The sequence below is a fragment of the Myotis yumanensis genome, unplaced genomic scaffold, assembly GCF_028538775.1.
Source record: "Myotis yumanensis isolate MYYU_CA2020_CCGP unplaced genomic scaffold, mMyoYum1.0.hap1 SCAF_18, whole genome shotgun sequence".
Taxonomy (NCBI): Eukaryota; Metazoa; Chordata; class Mammalia; order Chiroptera; family Vespertilionidae; genus Myotis; species Myotis yumanensis.
In genome coordinates this window covers 8,032,184-8,055,441 of record NW_027223769.1, presented here as the reverse complement: position 1 = coordinate 8,055,441, position 23,258 = coordinate 8,032,184, and the positions used below count along the sequence as shown (strand labels likewise).

The following is a 23,258-nucleotide window of genomic DNA, read 5'->3' as shown; positions in this document are numbered from 1 at the left end:
GACGATGGGAGGAGTCCGGGGAGAACACCACGCCTCCCGGCGGCTCGGGAGCAATCTTTCTTTCTGGGTCGGGTCGGGACCCCTCCAGACCCAGCTCTCGCGGCCCCAGCGCCCGGCGGAAGAAGCGCGACGCCTGGACTACATTTCCCGGAGGCCCCTGCGCCTCACCCCTCTCCGGCCGCGACGCGGGGTCTCCGCTCCTCAGGCGCGGTCTCAGGTGACGGCCCGCCGGCCGCGGACTCCCGCTCCCGTGGTGCCCCGCGCGTGGCCGGCCCAGCCCCCGGCTCCCGCCAGACCCGCGGCGGCGCCGGTAGTTGTCGTGAGCCGCAGCCGCGCCGCCCCGCCCCGCCCTCCCCTCCCCCGGCCTGCGCTCGGCCGCCCCTCCCCCGGCCTCCCCGGCCCCTCTCACGGTGCCAAGATGGCGGCGGCGGCGGGCGGCGGCAGTTGCCCGGGGCCTGGCTCCGCGCGGGGCCGCTTCCCGGGTCGGCCGCGGGGCTCCGGCGGGGGAGGGGGCCGCGGCGGACGGGGCAGCGGGGCCGAGAGAGTGCGGGTAGCTCTGCGGCGCGGCGGCGGCGCGGCGGGGCCGGGCGCAGCCGAGCCCGGGGAGGACACGGCCCTGCTCCGTTTGCTGGGGCTCCGCCGGGGCCTGCGCCGGCTCCGCCGCCTGTGGGCCGGCCCGCGCGTTCAGCGGGGCCGGGGCCGGGGCCGGGGCTGGGGTCCGAGCCGGGACTGCATGCCGGAGGAGGAGAGCAGTGACGGGGAGTCGGACGATGAGGTGAGGCGGTCGGAGGCGTCCCCGGCGCCGGGCGGGGCGGAGGCCGGGGCTTCCAGAGGTCCGGGGAGCCCCGAGGAGTGACGTGGGGAAGCGGGGTCCTCGGGGCGCCTGCGGAGAGAAAGGGCCCTGGCAGTAGGCACGGGAGGAGGTCGGCGGCACGGAGCTGTCGGCGAAAGGGGCCTTTCCAAGTGCCGGGGAAGCCGAGCTGCCTGGGCACCGGCCCCCGGCGGGTCTCCCTGGAGCGCCCTGGGCTGGCCCTCGGTGGTCGGCAACGCTAGGGAGCAGCGGTGTACACGGGCGAGGGGCCGGCGGAGCGCAGGCCCGCTCGGGGTGGTGACAGCAGCAGCCCGGCTTCGGGGGACCAGCTGGCTCCGGGCTCCCCGCTGCAGGCTGCCCCGCCCAGCCCCAACCTCTGACACAGCCCTGGTGTCCACTAGTGCCCCTCTTCCCTCCGACCTAAGTGGAGAGAGGCTCGAATGGGGGAGGGCTTCCTCCTCGGGGCCCAGGTTGAGAAAGGGAACGAAAGCCGCGACTGGGCACTCGAGCAGGTCTGAGCTCAGCTCCCGGTGTACCCCCAACCTCGCAGAACAGGCAGGAAGGTGTGGGGATCCCACTGTGGTAGCCCGTGTGGCAGACACACACACCAGCTCGGTGGCCCTGTTCCCACCTTCGCAGCAGGAGGTGGTATCTTTGATGCCCAAGAGGGTGTACACAGAGGCCCCCCTTTTTTCTGTGTTGGAGTCTCAGGGAGTCAGGGTAGTGCCTGCTGCCTGGCCCGAGAGGCCCTGCTTTGTTTTCTGTGCTGGGGTGGTCAGGCCTAGGAGGTGGAGGTTCAAAATACCCCGTATCTTCCTGCCTAAGGAGAGACCGTTTTCTACTCTCCTCACCTTCTAGTCTTTTTAGTCCTTTTGTAAGTAGGCAGGGGTCTCTTAAGGGGGAAGCTGGGCATATTCCTCAATACCTGAGTCTCAGGTGAAACAAGGGCTTTGGCACTGACTGCTGTTTCTCCCCTCCACCCCTGGTCCCCTAAATCAGGAATTTCAGGGTTTTCATTCAGATGACGATGTGGCCCCCAGTTCCCTGCGCTCTGCGCTCCGGTCACAACGAGGTGAGTGATGGGGAAACTGTACTTCTATAGTTTTAAAGGAATGTTACTCCTCACTCTTTGTGTCAGCTTTTCCCTGTTCAACTACAGTCTCCATCAGTTATCAGATGTGTTCTGTGTTCAAAACCCAAGCTAGGCTGGGCTGTGGGGGAAACAGACAAATAAGACTAGTTCTGGACCTCCTGTAGCACCTTCCTTAGTCCAAAGGGCTAGCTTGACCCATCTCCCCACACCTATTCTCCTTTTAGGTCGAGCCCCTCGAGGTCGCGGCCACAAGCATAAGACGATACCCCTTCTGCCTCCTCGCCTAGCAGATGTGACTCCTACCCCCCCAAAGACTCCTGCCCGGAAACGGGGTGAGGAGGGTACAGAGCGGATGGTGCAAGCACTGACTGAACTTCTCCGGCGGGCCCAGGCACCCCCAGCCCCCCGGAACCGGGCATGTGAGCCCTCCACCCCCCGTCGGTCTCGGGGGCGGCCTCCAGGACGGCCTGCAGGCCAGTGCAGGAAGAAGCAACAAGCAGTAATGGTGGCAGAAGCAGCTGTGACAATCCCTAAATCTGAGCCCCCACCTCCTATGGTTCCAGTAAAACATCGCACTGGGAGCTGGAAGTGCAAGGAGGGGCCTGGCCCAGGTCCTGGGACCCCCAAGTGTGGAGGACAGTCTGGGCGAGGAGGCCGTGGAGGCAGGGGCCGAGGCCGAGGTGGACTCCCCCTCGTGATCAAGTTTGTTTCAAAGGCCAAAAGAGTGAAGATGGGACGATTGTCCTTGGGACTTGAATCAGGTCAGGGTCAGGATCAACATGAGGAAAGCTGGCAGGATGCTTCCCAAGGAAGAGTTGAATCTGGACAGGGAGAGGGCCCTTGCTGGAGCAAGGAGCAGAAGTCGGAGGAGGAGAAAGATAAGGAAGAAGGGGAAAAGAAAGAAGAGAGAGCTTTAACTGAGGAGGAGATGATGATAGCTGAGGAAAAGGAAGAGGCAAAGCTGCCCTCACCACCCCTGACTCCTCCAGTCCCCCCACCTCTTCCATCTCCCTCAACATCTCCTCCATCCCCACTTTGCCCTTCACCACCCTCAGTAACCCCACCATCCCCTCCACCACCTCCTGCCCCAGAGGAGCAGGAAGAATCCCCTCCCGTGGTCCTAGCTACATGCTCCAGGAAGAGGGGCCGGCCTCCCCTGACTCCCAGCCAACGGGCAGAGCGGGAAGCTGCTCGGGCAGGACCAGAGGGCACCTCTCCTACCACTCCAACCCCTGGCACCGTCACAGGAGGCCCTCTGGAAGACAGCCCCACTGTGGCCCCCAAAAGCACCACCTTCCTGAAGAATATCCGGCAGTTTATTATGCCTGTGGTGAGTGCCCGGTCTTCCCGAGTCATCAAGACACCCCGGCGATTTATGGATGAAGATCCCCCCAAGCCCCCAAAGGTGGAAGTCTCACCTCTGCGGCCTCCTGTTGCTCTCTCCCCACTCGCCCCCCAGGAACCAGCGCCAGCCCCCTCTCCACCATGTGCCCCAACTCCCCTATCTATCCCAGTCCCACTCCCTGAAAAGAGAAGGTCCATCCTAAGGGAACCCACATTTCGCTGGACCTCACTGACCCGGGAACTGCCCCCTCCTCCCCCGGCTCCTCCACCAGCTCCACCCCCACCTCCTGCGCCTGTCAATCCATCCCGGAGGCCCCTGCTCCTTCGGGCCCCTCAGTTTACCCCAAGTGAAGCCCACTTGAAGATCTATGAATCGGTGCTTACTACTGCTCCACTTGGGGCCCCTGAAGCCCCTGAGCCAGAGCCGCCTCCTGTTGATGAATCTCCAGCTGAGCCTGAGCCACGGGCAGTGGGCCGCACCAACCATCTCAGCCTGCCTCGATTTGCCCCTGTGGTCACCACCCCTGTTAAGGTGGAGGTGCCCCCTTCTGGGAGTCCACCTCTGAGCAATGGGCAGCAGCCTCAGGCTCAGCTACAGGCCTTGCAAACTCAGCTGCTGCCCCAGGCACTACCACCACTGCAGCCACAGTTACAACTGCAGCCACCAGCACTGGAAAAGGCCCGGATTGCAGGCCTTGGTTCCTTGCCATTGTCTGGTGTAGAGGAGAAAATGTTCAGCCTCCTCAAGAGAGCCAAGGTGCAGCTATTCAAGATTGACCAGCAGCAGCAGCAGCAGAAGGTGGCATCTTTGATGCCGGTAAGCATGGTGCTTTGGCCAGGCCCCTGCACCCAGTCATCCAGCCTCAATCCCTGCAATCCCTTAGCCTCCGGTCTCCCTCCAACATTGCAGGCAACCTTCTGAGCCAGTCCATTCCCTGTCCCATAATTTCCTATATTCCTTTTGTGACGCTGTTTTTGCTCACTTTTTAGCCTCTAACCCTGCTTATTATTTCCCCACCAGCCAAGCCCTGGAGGGCAGATGGAGGAGGTCGTGGGCACAGTCAAGCAAATCTCAGATAGAGGTCCTGTCAGGTCTGAAGACGAATCGATGGAAACTAAGAGAGAGAGACCATCGGTATGGAGTGGGTGGAGGGCCCTCTGAAGGAGGGTGGTTGCAGGAATGCAAGTAGCAACTGCCCACATGTATTCCTGGTGTCTCTTCTCCCAGGGCCCCGAGTCCCCTGTGCAAGGCCCCCGCATCAAACACGTCTGCCGTCACGCTGCTGTGGCCCTGGGTCAGGCCCGGGCCATGGTGCCTGAAGACGTCCCCCGCCTCAGTGCTCTCCCTCTCCGCGATCGGCAGGACCTTGCCACAGAGGGTAGGGATGGGTGTCTTGTGGGGAAATTGGACAACCTTGTCAAGTCTGGGAGCGAGCTAATGCACCAAGAGCCTGGGAGAGTGGAATTGAGTTGGGTGCTTAAGGCTAGGTGGCAAGGGGGTTGGAGCACATGCTAGGTCTTAGACAAAGCGGGTTTGTGACATGTGGGACCTGAGCACTGCAAAAGTAGCCTGAGGGCCAGTTGAATGAGGTTTAAGGGAGGTGAAGTAGAAGGCCTGGTGGCTTTGTAGCTCCATCCCCTCTCCACTTTTCTAGATACATCATCAGCATCTGAGACTGAGAGTGTCCCATCGCGCTCACAGCAGGGAAAGGTGGATTCAGCAGGGCCGGGTGGGGACTCAGAGCCTGCAGGGTCAGGAGGACCCTTGGCCCATACACCTCAGCGCTCACTGCCCTCCCATCATGGCAAGAAGATGCGGATGGCACGGTGTGGACACTGTCGGGGCTGCCTGCGTGTGCAGGACTGTGGCTCCTGTGTCAACTGCCTGGACAAGCCCAAGTTTGGTGGCCCTAACACCAAGAAGCAGTGCTGTGTGTGAGTAGCTGGGATTCAGCCTCCATTCCCACCCATGGTTGTGTATCACCAAGGCCCCCTGCCCCACCAGAGCAGTGGGATTGGCATCCTTGTGGAGAGCTTCCTCTCTTCCCCCCAGACCACCAGTCCCCTACCCTGGTGACGTGCTGCTCCCCTCCCCAGATACCGGAAGTGCGACAAGATAGAGGCTCGGAAGATGGAGCGGCTGGCTAAGAAAGGTAACAAGTTTTGAGCATTTCTTTACACAACCTTATTTAGACTTGTTGTATGGAGGAAACCATGTTTTCTTTGCTCTTCTCCCCTTATCTTTGCAGTCCACCACCGTTGTCTTTTTTTCCATCATGTGCTTTTGTACCTCTCCTGTACTTGTTCTCTTCTGCCCCACTTGTTTCTGGCTTTTCTCATCCAAATGTCCCATGTTCCTGGCTGAAGTCAGATCCTACTAAGTCCCCTGTTCCCACAGGCCGGACGATAGTGAAGACGCTGTTGCCCTGGGATTCCGATGAATCTCCTGAGGCCTCCCCTGGTCCTCCAGGCCCACGCCGGGGGGCGGGAGCTGGGGGGCCCCGGGAGGAGGTGGTGGCCCCGCCAGGGCCCGAGGAGCAGGACTCCCTCCTACTGCAGCGCAAGTCAGCCAGGCGCTGCGTCAAACAGCGACCCTCCTATGATATCTTCGAGGACTCGGATGACTCAGAGCCCGGGGGTCCCCCTGCTCCCCGGCGTCGGACTCCCCGAGAGAATGGTGCGAATTGTTTGTTGCTTCCTCTATTGGTCAGTCCTATGTCTTTTTTGTGGAAGTGATGGGGCTCTGACCCCAGTGTTTTATCTGTGTGATAGAAAGAAGAGCGGAGTGCAGAGAAGGAGGTAGTGTTAGGTGGATGGGGAACTGGCATGCTAAGTGTTTAGTAGCTTATTGAGCAAGGCTTAAGGATCATCCTAACATACCTTGGTGGTTTAAAGAAGGCCCTGGGGATCCAGGTTACATTTGGGGGTTGTAAAAGAAGGACAGTGCGGTAGGCAAGAGAGGGAAGCTCACTGCTCATCTGTCCTGCCTAGAGCTACCAGTGCCAGAACCTGAGGAGCAGAGCCGGCCCCGCAAACCCACCCTGCAGCCTGTGTTGCAGCTCAAGGCCCGAAGGCGCCTAGACAAGGTTAGCACGACCCCACTCCAAGAACCCTGAGCCCCGTGGAAGGCATGGCTCCCTCCTTTCAGGAGTTTCCTGACAAGTCAGGGTAACGGGCTTACCTTAGTGCCGTGGTGTGTCCACACTGGAAAATAGGCCCTGATGGATGAGACAGCCTGTCCTGGAAAGCAGAGGATGTGGGCAAAAGACAGGGTCTGAAAGGCTGGGAGAGAGGGCAGCAAGGAGAGAAGCTTGTAAAGATGGGGTGGACTGCCTTCTGACCATCACCATCCCTCCCTAGGATGCTTTGGCCCCTGGTCCCTTTGCTTCTTTTCCCAATGGCTGGACTGGAAAACAGAAATCTCCTGACGGTGTGCACCGGGTCCGTGTGGATTTTAAGGTATGGCTTTGAGGGGACGATGGCAAGGACTGTGGTTGGAAGAAAGTTATTGATTGTGTCTGAGAAGCCTGTGCTTTAAGATGGATAGATCTGTCTTATGTTCCTGACTGCTCTCTGATCCTGTGTCCTCTCTTCCCTCAGGAGGATTGTGACCTGGAGAATGTGTGGCTGATGGGAGGACTGAGTGTGCTTACCTCCGTGCCAGGAGGGCCACCTATGGTGTGCTTGCTGTGTGCCAGCAAAGGCCTGCATGAGGTTGGTTCCTCGCCTTTTTTCACAACCCCTCACGTCTCCATTAGCCCTTATTGTCTGATTTTTTTCTTGGCCTCTCTCAGCAGGGTCTCATGCCCTTACCTCACTGTGCTCATCGTTCACTCTTCACTCTCCCACCCCCAGTTGGTGTTCTGCCAAGTCTGCTGTGACCCTTTCCACCCATTCTGCCTGGAGGAAGCTGAGCGGCCCCTGCCCCAACATCATGACACCTGGTGCTGCCGCCGCTGCAAGTTCTGCCACGTCTGTGGGCGTAAAGGCCGGGGATCCAAGGTTTAGGCACTGGAGCCATGGGGGGATGGAGGAATGGAGGAGAGGGGTATCCCTATGCCAGTAGGTCCTGCCATTGCTGTCTCTCCAATATCCAACAGCACCTCCTGGAGTGTGAGCGCTGCCGCCATGCTTACCACCCAGCCTGCCTGGGGCCCAGCTACCCAACCCGGGCCACACGCAAAAGGCGCCACTGGGTGAGAGAGGAGGCCCACACCCCTTGCTTTGGAGTTCTAATTAATGCTCCCCCGCCCCCGCCACTGCAGGCCAGGACTCTTGAGGAGGGGAAGGTTGGAGGTTTTTTTGAGAGTTTGATAAACAAAGCATTTCTTCAGGAATTTCACATAGACAAGAAATTAGATGTACTATTTTTCAGGGGTTCATGGATTCCACAATCCCAGGCTCAGCATCTCCTGCTCTAGCCTAACCTCCACTCCTTCCAGTTTCCCCCTCACCAGTCTCCCTGCTTCATTTCTCTCCTGTTCTCCTTCTCTTACCCTTCCTTCCTTATCTATCTCCTGCCTATCGTCCACTTCTCTTTGCTCATCCTCACCTTGCACTGCTCTAAGCCAGGTATTTGGCTCTGCCCCTAATATTGCCCTGCTTCTCCAGATCTGCTCAGCCTGTGTGCGCTGTAAAAGCTGTGGGGCAACTCCAGGCAAGAACTGGGACGTCGAGTGGTCTGGAGATTACAGCCTCTGCCCCAGGTGCACCCAGCTCTATGAGAAAGGTGGGGACTTGGCAGGGGTCCTGGGCCCTGGGTCCTGGGGGTCCACTGGGGAGTGGGCCAGGCTCCTGCATAGGCAGTTAGAACAGATGCTCCTTTCTAGTTGCTTTCCACCCTCTTTCGCCATGGACTCTTTCCTTCTGTTTAGGATACTCTTCAATAGAGGCTCTTCCAGTACATATAACAGGGACATAGCCTCTCTAAGGTCAATGGAAGTGGAGGGCCTGGGAACCAACCCTCCTCGTGGTCCCTGAGATGCTTCCCAGAACCTCAAGTTTCCACTGAGCACTTTGAAAACCTGCGCATTCCTCATTTATTCAGGCATCATGTTTAGCAAAGCCCTATTCCTTATGAAGCATTAGGGCTACAGGGCTAGAAGAGAGGTTTTATCCTCAGCCAGGTTTTTGGGAATGGTAGGGACCCATAATGGAGGCAGCCCATGTAGTAGTCTAGGGATGATGCTCCCACCCCCGTGGCAGAAGCTCTGACTTGCCCTCTTCCCTTCAGGAAACTACTGCCCAATCTGCACACGCTGCTATGAAGACAACGACTACGAGAGCAAGATGATGCAGTGTGCACAGTGTGACCACTGGGTGCATGCTAAGTGTGAGGGGCTCTCAGGTGAGTTGGGGGAGTACCAGGGGTGTGACCTCAACCCTGTGGGGATCCCTGTCCTGTCTTCACCACAGGCCCTCGGAGGAGAGGTGGGCTAAATGTCTTTAGTGAACTAGGGGCTGCTAAGAGCCCCAAAACATTTTCTCTTTCTCACCTGGGCTGTTCTAGATGAAGACTATGAGATCCTTTCGGGGCTGCCAGACTCAGTGTTGTACACCTGTGGACCATGTGCTGGGGCCACGCATCCCCGCTGGCGAGAGGCCCTGAGTGGAGCCTTGCAGGGTGGCTTGCGACAGGTGCTCCAGGGCCTATTGAGCTCCAAGATGGCAGTCCCACTGCTGCTGTGCACCCAGGTCTGGAGGGCTCAGGTGGCAGGACTGGGTGGGGCCAGGCCTAGCACCAGCCCTGCCGACATCCCCTCTTTGCAGTGTGGGCAAGATGGGAAGCAGCTGCACCCTGGGCCCTGCAATCTGCAAGCTGTGAGTCAGCGCTTTGAGGAAGGCCACTACAAGTCTGTGGTGAGTGGGACACTGAGAGGAACAAGTGGATGCCAGGAGGAGAGAGGGCTGGGGGTGGGCAGGGGCTTGGATCCTGATAAGCCCCCTTACAGCACAGCTTCATGGAGGATGTGGTGAGCATCCTGATGGGGCACTCAGAAGAAGGAGAGCCCTCAGAGCATCGGGCTGGAGGCCAGATGAAGGGGCTCCTATTGAAGGTGAGCTCTGGGGGGATCTTTATAGGGTGGCTTCAGTGGTAGTGGGGAGGAGAGAGTGGGTCCTTCACAGATTCTTACCCTGCCGACTCTCCTGGGGAAGCCAGTTCTTCTCATCCTGTTACCCACTCCCCAGCTGCTAGAGTCTACGTTCGGCTGGTTCGACGCCCACGACCCCAAGTACTGGCGACGGAGTACCCGGCTGCCAAAGTGAGCAAGGCTGGGTGGCAGGAGGGGAATCGGAGTGAGTGCAAAGGCCAAGGGCACCTGAGGGGATAAGGAGCAGAGTTCGGATCTGGAGGATGGTAGGACTAGAATGACAGTCCCTAGTGGTTGTAGACTAGCAAAGATTCAGACTGTGGAGTTGGCTCTCAGTTTCTACTCTGTGCAAGGCACTGTTGGGGACAGCAGTGGGTGAACTGTGTTTGGGGGGTTGGGTAGGCACTGATGACCTAGACAGTCTAGGATCCTGATGAGGAAGCCCAAGGGAGGTGCCTACTGGAGCCTAGGGCCTAAGACTTCCCTAGAAGTGATGACGTCTGAGCTGAGATGTGAAGGAAGAGCATTCCAGGCAAGAGGAACAACAAGCATTTCACGTGCCAAAGGTGGCATGAGAGGGCCTAGCTTGTTTGGGAGACTGAGAGAAATGCTACATGGAGAGAGGACAAAGGGTGTCATGGCATGTTTAGGCTGAGATTTTGGGTGGGTCTAGTCCAGCCATCCTTGTTAGACATGTCAGATGCTGACCCAGCCTATCCACAGTGGAGTCCTTCCCAATGCTGTGTTGCCCCCATCCTTGGACCATGTCTACGCTCAGTGGAGGCAGCAGGAACCAGAGATGCCAGAATCAGGGCAGCCTCCAGGGGACCCCTCAGCAGGTACTGGGAAGTGGGAGCTGGAAACTAGAGCCCCTGAGTTGGTAATCTGGGTCCTGATTCTTAGACCTCCCTTCCCACACTCCTTCCAGGTTTCCAGGGCAAGGATCCAGTTGCCTTTTCGCACCTGGAGGACCCTCGTCAGTGTGCACTCTGCCTCAAGTATGGTGATGCGGATTCTAAGGTGAGGGCTACTGCGTGAAGCCCCAGGCTGTGGGGCTTGGTCCCTGGGGCCTCTCCTCACATCACTCCTTTGCCCTCAGGAGGCGGGGCGGCTCCTGTACATCGGGCAGAATGAATGGACACACGTTAACTGTGCCATTTGGTCAGCTGAAGTATTTGAGGAAAATGATGGTTCCCTCAAGAATGTGCACGCTGCTGTGGCTCGAGGGAGGCAGATGGTGAGGGCATGGGCCTGGAGAGGTGGGCAGCCTTTGGGGTCTTGGGGGCCCCTCCTTCAATGGAGACAGCTCTTGTTCCACAGTCTACCACAGTATGTCCTTTCACTGCTGGTCCTACATACCTTTTTTTTGTTGTCCCAGGACTCTGGTGCAGGAGACCTAGTGGCTTTTCCCCCCTTTTTGAGCCCTCTGGCCTGGGAGACTAAAGGTTAAAAGACCTCCATTTGATCCTGTCCTGGATGCTTTCCATAGTTTGGCACTTACCTCTTACTACATCCCTGTGAAGTGAGGTGTTGCCTTTGTTAGAATCTCCCTCACCAGTGTGGGACCTGTGGAATGCTCAAGTTCACTGTCAGAAAATGGGATGATAGAGGTACCTACTACAGGGGGCAGGTTGAGGATTAAGTGGAGTAATACAGGTTCTACATTAGAGTCATGTGAGAAAGATTGTAAGTACCACTTAGCAAGTATTAGCTGCTGTTATTTTTCTTTCCACTGTAACACTGTGCTTCAAAAAAGCTGAAGTAGCTTGATATGAACTTGACCCTGGATGCCACTAGGTGAGAGGTTATGTTTGGTGAGTGCCCTTTGTGAAGTGGTAGGCTAGACAACCCAAGCAGAATCTCAAGGACAGTGATGCTGAGTGTCAGGCCCTGGCCCAGGTCACTGGCTTCTCCCCTCAGCAGCCCCTTCCACCTGCAGCGCTGTGAGCTCTGCCTAAAGCCTGGAGCAACGGTGGGCTGCTGCCTTTCCTCCTGCCTCAGCAACTTTCACTTCATGTGTGCTCGGGCCAGCTACTGCATCTTCCAGGATGACAAGAAAGTTTTCTGTCAGAAACACACAGATCTGCTAGATGGCAAGGTGGGCCATTACTATGCGGGAGATAGCTCCCACTGCTCTCTTTCCCCCTTCCACTTAGGGATCCCCATAGCCTCTTAGGCTTGGCCCTGCTGCCTCAGTGTCTCCTTGTTCTCCTGAGCCCTTAAGCCAAGCCACCTGCCCACAAGTCCCTACCCACAGAGCCTTTCCTTCCATCCCTCTCATACCCTACCAATCCAGCAATCCCCTTTGCCACCCACTTCCCAGGAGATCGTAACCCCCGATGGGTTTGATGTTCTTCGCCGAGTCTATGTAGACTTTGAGGGCATCAACTTCAAGCGAAAGTTCTTGACAGGGCTCGAGCCTGATGCCATCAATGTGCTCATTGGTAAGCCACTTGCCGTCTACCATGTTCTTCCTGACCCTGCCTAGGCCCACCCTCCTGAACTCTCCTCTGCCCTTAGGCTCCATTCGAATTGACTCCTTGGGTACTCTGTCTGATCTCTCGGACTGCGAGGGACGTCTCTTCCCCATTGGCTACCAGTGAGCAGCCCGGGGGAATTGGTGGGGTTCGGGACTCCAGGACTAGATCTCATTTCCCAAGTTGTCCTGACCTTATGTCCCACATGCCCACCCAACAGATGCTCCCGTCTGTATTGGAGCACAGTGGATGCTCGGCGGCGCTGCTGGTATCGGTGCCGAATTCTTGAGTATCGGCCATGGGGGCCGAGGGAAGAGCCAGTTCATCTGGAGGCAGCGGAGGAGAACCAGACCATTGTGCACAGCCCCGCCCCTTCCATCGGTATGGCCTTACAACGACTTCATTTTCTTCCCTGAATGCCACCCTCTCAGTTCTTACTTTCCTCTTCCCTAAAGAAACTCCAGGATGCTTACATTCTTTCCTTCCTTGCAATGGCAGTAACATAACTTAATGGCTGTGCATTATGTGACAGGGCTATATTAAACATTGCACAGATTTCACAAAAAGTGAAGGGATAGCACTGTGCTACCTGCTTTGGGCGACGGGGTCCGGGGGCGGCGGCGGGGAGGTGGTCACAACTACTGTACAAATGTAGGGAGCGTTCAGGGCCACCTGACTCAGGGCGTCATGCTTATGTAATGCTCCCCACAGCTCTGAGGAAGGTACAAGCTCCACTGTACTGCAACTCGAAAGGGTAGTCGTTCTTCACAGTAACATAGTGGTGGAGCCAGGATTCTAACCTGATCTGCTTAGTTCCCAATCTGGCACCTTCACAGCCACGTTGGCACTGAGGGATGTAGCTGAGGACTGGATGGCACAGAGCAAAGAATGGGCTTGGAGATTGGTGAAGGGGAGAGGCCATTGGGGGCTAAGTGGGAGTAGAAAGATTGGGATTGTGTTTGCAGGTAAGGACTTTGTTCCAGGTTAGAGTCTGACATGAAATGGAGAGGGGAGGAGGGTGCAGCTGTCTGGATGGAAATAAGGGAATGTTGGGAGGAGGTGGCAGAGATCAGCTGGCACAGGTTGGGTGGAGCCAAGTATTGGGAAGCCAAAAGCACCAGGATGGGGCAATGTGTTTGATGTGGCAGGGATGCACAGAGCAGGTAAGAAAGTGGTAGGACTGGCCTTGCTGGAGAGAGGGCAGTGTCCCTCAGGGCATATAGGGCCTGAATCAAAGCAGTAGGTGGCCAGGAAGTGGGGAGATGGCAAAGGATAGCTGAGGAAGGGTCACAAAGCACCCCCAGGTGTGTGTGGAGGTTTTGCAGAAGCCATGCAGGGGTTTGGGGCCTGGCTGATGACTGGGACCAGTGCCCATTGTGACTGGGTCAGGGGCAAGGGCGGAGAAGATGCATTTGGCTTAAAAGAAGGGAGGGAACGTGAAAAAAGGCTTTGATAAAGAGCCCTAGCCACCCCTGATGCCATTTTATTCCCTCTTTAGAGCCCCCAGATCATGTCAACCCCCCACCAAATACAGATGTCCTTATCCCTGGAGCTCCTGAGCACCACTCACCTATTCAGAACCTGGACCCCACTCTGCGGCCAGATCCAAGCAGCGCCCCTCCTCCAGCTCCCCGCTCTTTTTCTGGGGCTCGTATCAAAGTGCCCAACTATTCACCATCCCGGAGGCCCTTGGGGGGTGTCTCCTTTGGACCCCTACCCTCCCCTGGTGAGTACTTGGGAGTATTCAGGGGAGGGAAGGGGCAGGTGAGGCAGGAGCACCTGGCTGACAATGACCCTTCCCCCCACAGGAAGTCCATCTTCTCTGGCCCACCACATCCCTACAGTGGGAGACCTGGACTTTCCAGCTCCCCCCAGACGCTCCCGTCGTCCCAGCCCCCTGACCCCCAGGCTACCACTGTCACGGCGGGCCTCCCCCCCTCTCAGAACCTCTCCTCAGCTCAGGGTGCCCCCTCCTACCTCATCCCTTAGAGCCTGTACACCTACCTCAGGGGAGCTGGCTCCCCCTGGCCCGGCCACATCCCCACTTCCCCCTGAAGACCTGGGCCCAGACTTTGAGGACATGGAGGTGGTGTCAGGACTGAGTGCTGCTGACCTGGACTTTGCTGAGAGCCTGCTGGGGACCGAGCCCTTTCAGGAAGAGATTGTGGCTGCAGGGGCAGTGGGGAGCAGCCATGGGGGCGCAGGAGACAGCTCAGAGGAGGAGGCCAGCCCTATCCCCCATTACATCCACTTCCCTGTGACTGTTGTGTCTGGCCCTCCCTTGCCCCCTGGCACTCTCTCTGGAGCCCCTCGCATCGAACAGCTGGACGGAGTGGATGATGGCACAGACAGCGAGGCTGAGGCAGTCCAGCAGCCTCGGGGCCATGAGACTCCTTCAGGGCCAGGAGCAGGCCGGGCTGGGGTTATTGGGGCTGCAGGGGACAGGGTCCGACCTCCTGAGGACTTGCCATCAGAAATTGTGGATTTTGTGTTGAAGAACTTAGGGGGGTCTGGGGAGGGGGTTACTGGGCCCAGAGAGGAGCCACTCCCCCCAGCACCTCCACTGGCCAATGGTAGCCAACCCCCCCAGGGCCTGCCCCCTAGCCCTGCTGACACCACTCGGACGTTTGCCTGGCTCCCTGGGGCTCCAGGGGTTCGAGTATTGAGCCTGGGCCCTGCCCCAGAGCCCCCCAAACCTGCCACATCCAAAATCATCCTTGTCAACAAGTTGGGGCAAGTGTTTGTGAAGATGGCTGGGGAGGGTGAACCTGTCTCCCCTGCAGTGAAGCAGCTGCCTCTTCCCCCTCCCATTACCCCCACAGCCCCCACTTCCTGGACTCTGCCCTCAGGACCTCTGCTGGGTGTGTTGCCAGTGGTGGGGGTGGTCCGCCCTACCCCTCCCCCACCCCCCCCCTCCACTGACATTGGTGTTGAGCAGTGGGCCCTCCAGCCCGCCCCGCCAGGCCATCCGTGTCAAAAGGGTGTCCACCTTCTCTGGCCGTTCCCCACCAGCACCTCCCCCGAGCAAGACTCCCCGGATGGAGGAAGATGGAGAGGCCTTGGAGGACTCCCCCCAGGGTCCAGGGCTTAGTGGCAGCGGGTGAGTGAGTATACCGAGGCTGTGGAGGCGGGCAAGGGAGTTGGGCAAGAGAAGGCAGCTCAGGCTTCTTGTGGTCCCCCCCACTCCCTACCAGGTTTAGCCGAGTGAGGATGAAAACGCCTACTGTGCGTGGAGTTCTCAACCTGGATGATCCTGGGGAGGAAAGTCTGAGGTGAGTGGCCAGATCCTTTTCCCTGGAAGCTCTGGGATCTCTGTCCCTTCCCTCTTCTGACAGGTCTCTCCTCACAGGCCCCTCCAGGACCAGTCCCCTCTGCTACCACTTGTAGAAGGTGGTACTCCCCAAGTTCCCGATGGTCTCCCTGACCTTGAATCCCAGTGGCACCACTACTCAGGTAGGGCCAACCTTTTCTTCTCACTGCCTTCTTCCCTGTACTTGCTCAGCTGAATGACTGACAGGTACAGTGACGAATTGGTACCCTTCAAAAAACATGTGGGAACACATTGTACACCCACCTGGGAACAGGGCTGAGGCTGGGCGTTACAATTATAGAGATACCCTTTAGGAGCTTATGGCCTGTGACAGAAACAGACAGAGATAGGAAGTTTCAGCTTGATGTGAAAGGGTCTCTGAAAGCGCCTTGTCCAGCATGTCCAAGAGCCCCAGGGAAGGCTTCAGCGCCTAGTCTGCCAGAGTCAGAGGGTTAGTTACCTGGTAAAACCAAAGATGAAGTTCTGTGGATTATCCAGAGAAGATGGATCCCACCTAGGACCCAGAGAAGGGGCAAGAACCATAGGAAGAAGATCAAAGGAGTGTGGAGTCCCACAGGCCAGGGAAGGGAGTAGTCAGCAGTCTCAACTGCCACAGAGGACCCTAGGGTTGCAGGGTCTAGGATTGGTATGTACTGTGTGGGCCAGAGTCCAGAATCAAAGACGATGGTTAATGAGGAAGTCAAAACAACACCCAGATGCTTTACCAAAAAGCTTAGCTAAGAGTCTGGGAGGAGGAGGTGGGCCAACAGCTTATAGGGGTTTGTTGTGAGGGCTGAACAGCAAAGCCAAGGATGAAGGCAGAGGTGAGAGGAGGCATGGTGGTCGGGTAGAATAGGAGACCCCTGAGATGGAAGAAAGGTGAAGTTAGGTGTATCTGCAGAGACATCAGTATATAGGATGAGGACACTTGGAATCATTTGGCCGATAATCTCTGTGAAGCCAGAAGAGAAGTATTCTGTAGGTCACGGAGGTCAGAGAGAGCTGTGGGAACCATGAAAGCTGGTAATTAGCAGCCCGAGGTTTGGAATTTCTAGTGGCCTCAGTCCTGTTCTGATCTGTGGATTTTGTCATTGTGTAGAACACAGCTGCTGAGCATGGAAGTGGGGTGAGGTAGACTGAAACTGCTTAACTGAAAGGCTGCTTATGGGGTCAGAGAGGGCACGAGGATATGGCAGTGACCATGACAAGACAGTCTCGACTGCCCTTAGGGAACATACCACATTTTGGTAGAGGAAGCAGACATGTACATATTAAGTGCACAACAGCTTAGAATGAGCACTGTGAGAAAGAAGGCAGTGAGTTGTGTTCAAAGAACAGAGTGGAGTGAGGATGGAAAAGGGCTAAGAAGAGGTAGAAGAAGTTGTCAGAGGTGGACCCAGGAGCACTGAGGCCTAGAGATGATGTGAGTCACACAACAACAAGGTTTAGAGTCTTGCATAGGGCTGGGAGGTCATGTGGGCATGTTGGCCCAGAGAAGTGATGTGGAGAAAAGAGCAACCTTGTGTGTCCTGCCTCTCTTAAAGTGTGCTCACTCAAACTCTACCCCCACTCCAACCAAATACAGTGGTCAGTCCTCAGTCCACATCCTGCTTCAACCAAGAGCATTCAGTGTGCTGATCCCTCCCCTCTGTGAAGCACTCTCTTTCCTGGCTTCCAGAATCCCATCCTTCTCACCTCCAGTTGTGCCTCCTCATTGCCCCAGCCTGTCAACTTTGGCACATCCAGGGTGCTCTCATCTAATTTCATGGCCCTAAATCCCATTTCTAATTCTGATAGTCCCCAAGTTGCTATCCACTCCTTGTACCTGCTTGCCATCTCCACCAGCAAGTTGCCAGGAATGTTTTTCTAAGAGGAATCTCAGACTCAACATGTTCCAAACTGAGCTCTCAACCTTTACCAAAACGTGTTTCTCCTCCAGCCTCACCATCACTATCCTTTCAGTTGCTCAGGCTCCAAACCTCAGAGTTTTCCTTGACCACCCCAACCCCCACCACCTCTTTCTCTTACATCTACATCTCCTACGTCAGTAAGTCCTGTCTGCTCTGTCTTTAAAATCTTTAGCCCATGAGAAATCCCTTAAATAGCTCATAATGTACATGTATTTGATTCTGTATGGTCCTATAAAATAATATGTGTAATATTTATAGCAATATGCTGTATATAAAAATATACTTGTGCAAAATTTAATTCTCCAGTATTTTTAATTTTATGTGAGACAAAAGAATGAGGGGTGGGTGTTTATGATAGATTGGGTTTGAGTAAGCCACAGTATATCCTGCAGAGCCAAAACACTCCAAACTTCCGTGGAACTGCTCATGTAACCAAGAAGTCCTACAGAAAAGGAACCGCAGACCCTTTAGAAAAAATGTTTGGTCTGTAGGGTTCACTAGGCATTTAGACCCAGAGTCTGTGCTTGTGCCCAGGGAGTGAGGGAGGGCAGTGGGAAGGTTTTGACTCCATGAGGGGTGATCCTTACCTACTCTGACCTGCTACCTGGGACCAGGTGAGGCTTCAAGCTCTGAGGAAGAGCCTCCATTTCCAGAGGATAAAGAAAACCAGGCCCCCAAACGGGCTGGTCCACATCTGCGCTTCGAGATCAGCAGTGAGGATGGGTTCAGCGTGGAGGCAGAGAGCTTGGAGGGTGAGTTAGGATTAATGGTGACAGGGAGGGAGAATGTGCCATAGAATACCATCCTGACTCTGCTGTGGCTCTGCCCTCTCCTCAGGGGCGTGGAGAACTCTGATTGAGAAGGTGCAAGAGGCCCGAGGGCATGCCCGGCTAAGACATCTCTCCTTTAGTGGTAAGTGGGGGATCCACAGGGATGCTGGGGGCTGGGATCACGTCCTGAGAGCACGATGGGTCACTGACATGACTTGTGCATCCCCACCTTTGACTTCCCTCAGGAATGAGTGGAGCAAGGCTCCTTGGCATCCATCATGATGCTGTCATCTTCCTGGCAGAGCAGCTGCCTGGGGCCCAGCACTGCCAGCACTATAAGTTCCGCTACCACCAGCAGGGAGAAGGCCAGGAGGAGCCACCCCTGAATCCCCATGGGGCAGCCCGCGCCGAGGTCTATCTTCGGTGAGAGGTCTGGGGTGTGATGCCTGGGTCGGGGGAACCCTATGGGCAGTCTTGAGGGTGGGAATTAAGTCTGTACAGATTGGAAACTGAGGCCTGGGAGAAGACACTAGGCCAGGGGTGGGCAAACTTTTTGACTCGAGGGCCACAATGGGTTCTTAAACTGGACCAGAGGGCCGGAACAAAAGCATGGATGGAGTGTTTGTGTGAACTAATATAAATTCAAAGTAAACATCATTACATAAAAGGGTACGGTCTTTTTTTTTTTTTTTTTTTTTTTTTAGTTTTATTCATTTCACGGCTGCACTAGGCCATTCCAGGAATTATTTCTAGGGGTCATATCAGAATGAACCTCATTCATTCCCCTTTTGCTTTGTCTTCAGTAGTAGTTGTATTACTCTTACTCTGCCAGCAGCAGGTCCAGGCCAAGAATAGGAGGGTAGCATCTCAAAGGAATGGATCTGTACCTCCGTCCATTTTTCTCTTTTACCTACAGGAAATGCACCTTTGACATGTTCAACTTCCTGGCCTCTCAGCACAGGGTGCTCCCTGAGGGAGCCACCTGTGATGAGGAAGAGGATGAGGTACAGCTCAGGTCAACCAGGTATGGAGGACAGGCCAGGGAGCTGGGGTAGTTTGAAAGGGTCTGACAGAGGGTGACCAGGGGCAAAAGAGATCATTTTGCCCTAACCGGTTTGGCTCAGTGGATAGAGCATCAGCCTGGTTCGATTCTGGTCAACAGCTTGTACCTTGGTTCGGGCACATTCCCAGTGTGCAGGAGGGAGTGTGCAGGAGGCAGCTGATCAATGTTTCTCTCTCATCGATGTTTCTAACTCTCTATCCCTCTCCCTTCCTCTCTGTAAAAAATCAATAAAATATATTTAAAAAATAAATTAAAGAGATCATTTCTGGGTACTAGCCTTTGTGATACTATTGTCCCCCACCAGACGTGCCACCAGCCTGGAGCTGCCCATGGCCATGCGCTTTCGCCACCTCAAAAAGACATCCAAAGAGGCTGTAGGTGTCTACAGGTTAGTGGGGTTGGGGGGAGGATGCCCCTTGGGAGGATGACAGGTGCCCTGGTGTGGGGCTGCCCTGGTTTTATTCCCCTGCCCCCTGAGCTCCCCTTGCCCATCCTACCCTGCAGGTCTGCCATTCATGGGCGGGGCCTGTTCTGTAAGCGCAACATCGATGCTGGCGAGATGGTCATTGAGTACTCTGGTATTGTCATTCGCTCTGTGCTGACTGACAAGCGGGAGAAGTTCTACGATGGGAAGGTGGGCTCTGCCAGGTCATGGGAATGAGGTGGGAGAAGCAGGGCCTACTCTGGGAACAGAGCATCTAACTGCCCCTCCCTTGTCCCTGTAGGGTATTGGGTGCTACATGTTCCGCATGGATGACTTTGATGTGGTGGATGCCACAATGCATGGCAATGCCGCCCGCTTCATCAACCACTCCTGTGAGCCCAACTGCTTCTCTCGAGTCATCCACGTGGAGGGCCAGAAGCACATCGTCATCTTTGCCCTGCGCCGCATCCTGCGTGGTGAGGAGCTCACCTATGACTACAAGTTCCCCATTGAGGATGCCAGCAACAAGCTGCCCTGCAACTGTGGCGCCAAGCGCTGCCGTCGGTTCCTTAACTGAAGCTGTGGTTGCCCACACCTCCCGCTGCCATCTTGCCCCTGGTCTGGGGGCTCCCTAGTCCCCCCAGAGCATCTCACCCCCACCCTCATGTCCAGGGTGAATGTGGGCATGCAGGTGGCAAGGGCCCTGACCCTACCCCTCCAGCCCACTCAGCAATTGCCCCCTTCTTGCCCTGGGGGCCCAGAATGTAGATATTGTACAAAGGTTTCTAAATCCCTTCTTTTCTATGCACTTTTTTATTTAAGAGGTGGGATCCCAGGTGGGAACCTCCCCAATAAAGTCTGTCAATGTTTGGAGAGGTGGTCTTACAGTTTGTATGGTGCTGGAGGCATGTAGGAGCTCCCACCCATTTCTCCATGCTCCACACCTATTCTGAACCAAGGAAGCCCATCAGCCTCAACAGGCAGGTGAGAGGCCACTGTTCAGAATTAGAAGTACATTGTGGAGTCTGTCAAGGCTTCAGAGCAACAAATGTTTTATATACTGTAAGTTAGAACCCAGCTGGATGCCTGTGGATCCCTCTTGGGTAGTGGGAGTTTTCCTCAAGAGGGGACCCTGATTGCCCAGAAGCACTGAGACCAGCTCCCCCACACTTGGTCTTCTGTGATAGAATGGGCCCTATTCTGGGTGGGGGATGAGAATGTCTGCTGGGTCTTGGCCCGATTAAGACTATTTCAAGAGGGCTCCTAATGAGTCCAGGACACAGCAGGCACTTATTTTCAAGGGAGACTTTATTGAGTACTAGGCCGGGCAAACCCCAGATCAGGCAAGTTTAGACAGCACCTGCAGGGCATCTGCCCGCCCTAGCTGGGCCAGGTGTGTGCCAAGCTGGCCCAGAGAAGCAGAGGGCTCCCTTGCCACCACCATCTCAATGAGGGCACGCAGAGGCGAGTGACTGGGTCGCAGTGAGTAGGCAAAGGTGGACCAGGAAGCAGGCAGTCCATATTTTGCAGCCAGGTGTCGAGTAGTACCACAGGCCAAAGCCCCACCTGGCCCAGGCTCAGGGTCCAACAGCACAATCAGCTCCTCCAGCACCTCCAACTCATCCAGAAGGCGAGACAGGGGCTGTGATGCCAGATTTGGCAGCTCTGGGAAACGGAGGGATGAGGGGGAGGAAGGTTGGGCTTCCAGTCTATATTCCCCTCACCATGTCTGGGACTAACCCCCCCGCCAGGAGTGGGAGCAGAGAAACCCATGAGTCACCTGCTTCCGATGTCACCAGAGAGCCTCCAGAGGTGTTGGAGCCAGGGTAGGGGAGGTAGGGACTGTGCCTTTTCAGGGCGAACAGGAAGATGGCTGCTGAGGTCACGAGCAGAACCAGCACCAGGGGCAGGGCAAAAGTCAGCAAGGCCTGCCAAGGGACGGTGTGTTCAGATGTTCCAGAGGGGCTGGAAATGGCTGGTGAGCTGGTCTCCTGTGAGCTTAGGACGCTGGGTGTTTCAGGCTTCAGGGGACAGGGCTCCTTGGTAGGGGCAGGCTTCTGAGAATAGGAGTAGAGCTGGAGGCAAACCCCACTCCTGCCCCCTCAGCCCAAATTTTTCATCCTTATAAGCCACATCCTCACCTGATCCAGACTCACCCCCACCCCCTCTGTACTACTTTAACCCTAGCTGGTCACCCCCAGATACAAATGTCCCCACCCCTATCCTCTTCAGTGGGGCTAGCCACACCACCACCTCTGATCCAGACCCTGCCCACCCAATCCCAAACCATGCCCTCTACACCCCACCCCACCCCACTTCTGGCAGGCTACACCTTTGCCCATGCAGTCTGAGCCAGACCAGCACCTCTCCACAGCGCTGCCGGCTTCCCTCGGGAGTAGGGGCCCTGGTTCCGCTGCCACAGAAGCTACATAGCTCTGCGAGGTCCGGATTGCACTGCCCAGGAGGACACTCTTTGAAGGGGTGCATTTCGTGATCACCGAAGTCATTGAGCCCGCAGTTTTCTGAAAACTCATAGTCTAGTGGGAGACAAGGCTTGTAAGTGGCTTCTAAGCCCCACCTCTAAAAGGTCCTTTCCCTTTTGTCCTATCCTAGCAGACCTTGCCCCTTGGACTTTATCCACCCATCAGCAGACATGCTCACCCCTCCATTCTCCCTTCCCCACACTAGCCTTGCTAGTCTCAAAAGGCTCCACAGGCTCCTTATCCTGCATGCCACTCCTGCTTCCACACCAAGCTCTGCCCATGCTGGGATTGATCTGTATAGCTCACCCCTTTCTGCCTGGATCCTGCTTCCAGCCTTTCTCACAGGCTTAGCCCCCATACTGCCTTACTGATTAAAGCCCACTGCCCCTACCTAGAAGCAAGGCCCCAAACCTTGTTCCTTCACGGGATTTCTATCACCCTCAATCAGCCCGAACATATGCACAGGTATATATAGGTATACGCCCAGTCTCTGCTCCTCACCGGGGCACGGGGGAGGCCCAAAGCGCTGTAGGCAGCTGCCACAGCAGAGGTTGTCAGGGTTCCAGTACTCAAGGCGGCTGCAGTGTTGGGAGGCTTCATGTGGCACCGCCTGGGCCAGGAACAGCGCAGCAGACAAGAGGTGCTGGGGCCTCATCCCAGTGGTGCATGCAGCCTGGGGGCCCGAGACTGTAGGACTTCCGGCCACAGCGCCTTTGCCAATTTCCCAGGAAATCAGGGAGAAGAAGGAAACAGTGGATGTGGGGACATAGGACGGGAATCTACCTACACCCAGCTCCCAGTCCTCAGTCCAGCTCCTGACCCATTATCAGAAGCCACAAGGCCTCAAGATTGCTAGAGCAAGGGCTCTGAAGCCAGACTGTGGATTCATATCCCATATCTGCCATGTTCCGTCTGTATAGGAGGCTAATACCACCTGTCTCATAGGGGTATTGTGGAGAGTCAACTATAATTGAAAAATAAAAAGTGATTAAAAAAAAAACCCCTTATTAGAAGTAAAGCTCTTAGGGCAGCACCTGGTATATGGTAAGCTTAAGTATTAGGTATTACTGACTCCCATTTCAAGGAATCAGGGATGGAGGACCCAGCCCTCATTTACTGAAGACTCCAACTCAACTCCAAGTGACCTTACCTTAGATCCTAACCCCAAACTCCTCTGGGTTGGGAATCCTCCAATCTGCCACAACTAGGCGTCTTCCCTTTGAAAAGCCTCAGATGGATATGAAGTTTCCAGCACGAAGGCGCTCCACCAGTCCCACTTGAGGGTTTCTAGGGCGTTGAGCTCTGAGTCCAATAATTTTCCACCTGTTTGAAGTTCTTCAACTGCAGTTGTGGCTAGAGCCTAACCTACTTCCCCTTTTCGTCGGATGTGGGGGTGGAAGGAAACTCCAGCCCGCAGCTAGACTCAAGCTCAAAATACAGAACTTTATTCGGGGAGGGGTGGCAGACTAGAGGCTGGGGAA

At 56.0% G+C, this 23,258-nt stretch overlaps 2 protein-coding genes across 3 annotated transcripts; one reads left to right on the top strand and one right to left on the bottom strand.

The window, feature by feature from the left end:
* Window positions 1-418: 418 nt before the first annotated feature.
* Window positions 419-20,167, top strand: KMT2B (lysine methyltransferase 2B). Its single transcript, XM_070398755.1, is given in 38 exon segments — window positions 419-775; window positions 1,811-1,883; window positions 2,129-4,065; window positions 4,270-4,383; window positions 4,477-4,627; window positions 4,904-5,183; window positions 5,346-5,401; window positions 5,647-5,925; window positions 6,240-6,334; window positions 6,609-6,707; window positions 6,849-6,962; window positions 7,104-7,250; window positions 7,349-7,444; window positions 7,860-7,977; window positions 8,482-8,595; window positions 8,758-8,942; window positions 9,018-9,107; window positions 9,200-9,304; window positions 9,438-9,511; window positions 10,064-10,179; window positions 10,269-10,360; window positions 10,440-10,577; window positions 11,280-11,438; window positions 11,664-11,784; window positions 11,861-11,939; window positions 12,038-12,198; window positions 13,316-13,543; window positions 13,626-14,722; window positions 14,724-14,917; window positions 15,012-15,089; window positions 15,167-15,270; window positions 17,652-17,789; window positions 17,875-17,949; window positions 18,053-18,230; window positions 18,724-18,831; window positions 19,175-19,258; window positions 19,375-19,504; window positions 19,596-20,167. Coding segments are annotated over 38 exon segments (8,040 nt in total). The 3' UTR covers window positions 19,872-20,167.
* Window positions 20,168-20,584: 417 nt separating this feature from the next.
* On the bottom strand, window positions 20,585-23,107 carry IGFLR1 (IGF like family receptor 1). 2 transcript variants are annotated; one of them, XM_070398756.1, is made up of 5 exons: window positions 22,928-23,107; window positions 22,279-22,488; window positions 21,659-21,831; window positions 21,075-21,351; window positions 20,585-20,959 (listed from the first exon to the last, which is right to left on the bottom strand). In XM_070398756.1, the coding sequence occupies exons 2-5, from the start codon at window positions 22,430-22,432 to the stop codon at window positions 20,634-20,636; spliced, it is 930 nt and encodes a 309-aa protein (XP_070254857.1). In that variant the 5' UTR covers window positions 22,433-22,488; window positions 22,928-23,107; the 3' UTR covers window positions 20,585-20,633. The 2 variants fall into 2 exon arrangements, with proteins under 2 accessions (XP_070254857.1, XP_070254858.1); XM_070398757.1 differs by lacking the exon at window positions 22,928-23,107 and having other exon boundaries at window positions 22,279-22,895.
* Between the last annotated feature and the right edge of the window lie 151 nt (window positions 23,108-23,258).

What these genes read in the sequence shown, in the direction of transcription:
- IGFLR1 (XM_070398756.1), bottom strand. Translation starts at nt 22,432, where the DNA reads ATGAGGCCCCAGCACCTCTTGTCTGCTGCGCTGTTCCTGGCCCAGGCG. An exon ending in TGGGCCTCCCCCGTGCCCCG is followed by an intron (nt 21,832 to 22,278) that starts GTGAGGAGCAGA and finishes GTCTCCCACTAG; the next exon opens with ACTATGAGTTTTCAGAAAAC. An exon ending in TCTGGTGACATCGGAAGCAG is followed by an intron (nt 20,960 to 21,074) that starts GTGACTCATGGG and finishes TCCGTTTCCCAG; the next exon opens with AGCTGCCAAATCTGGCATCA.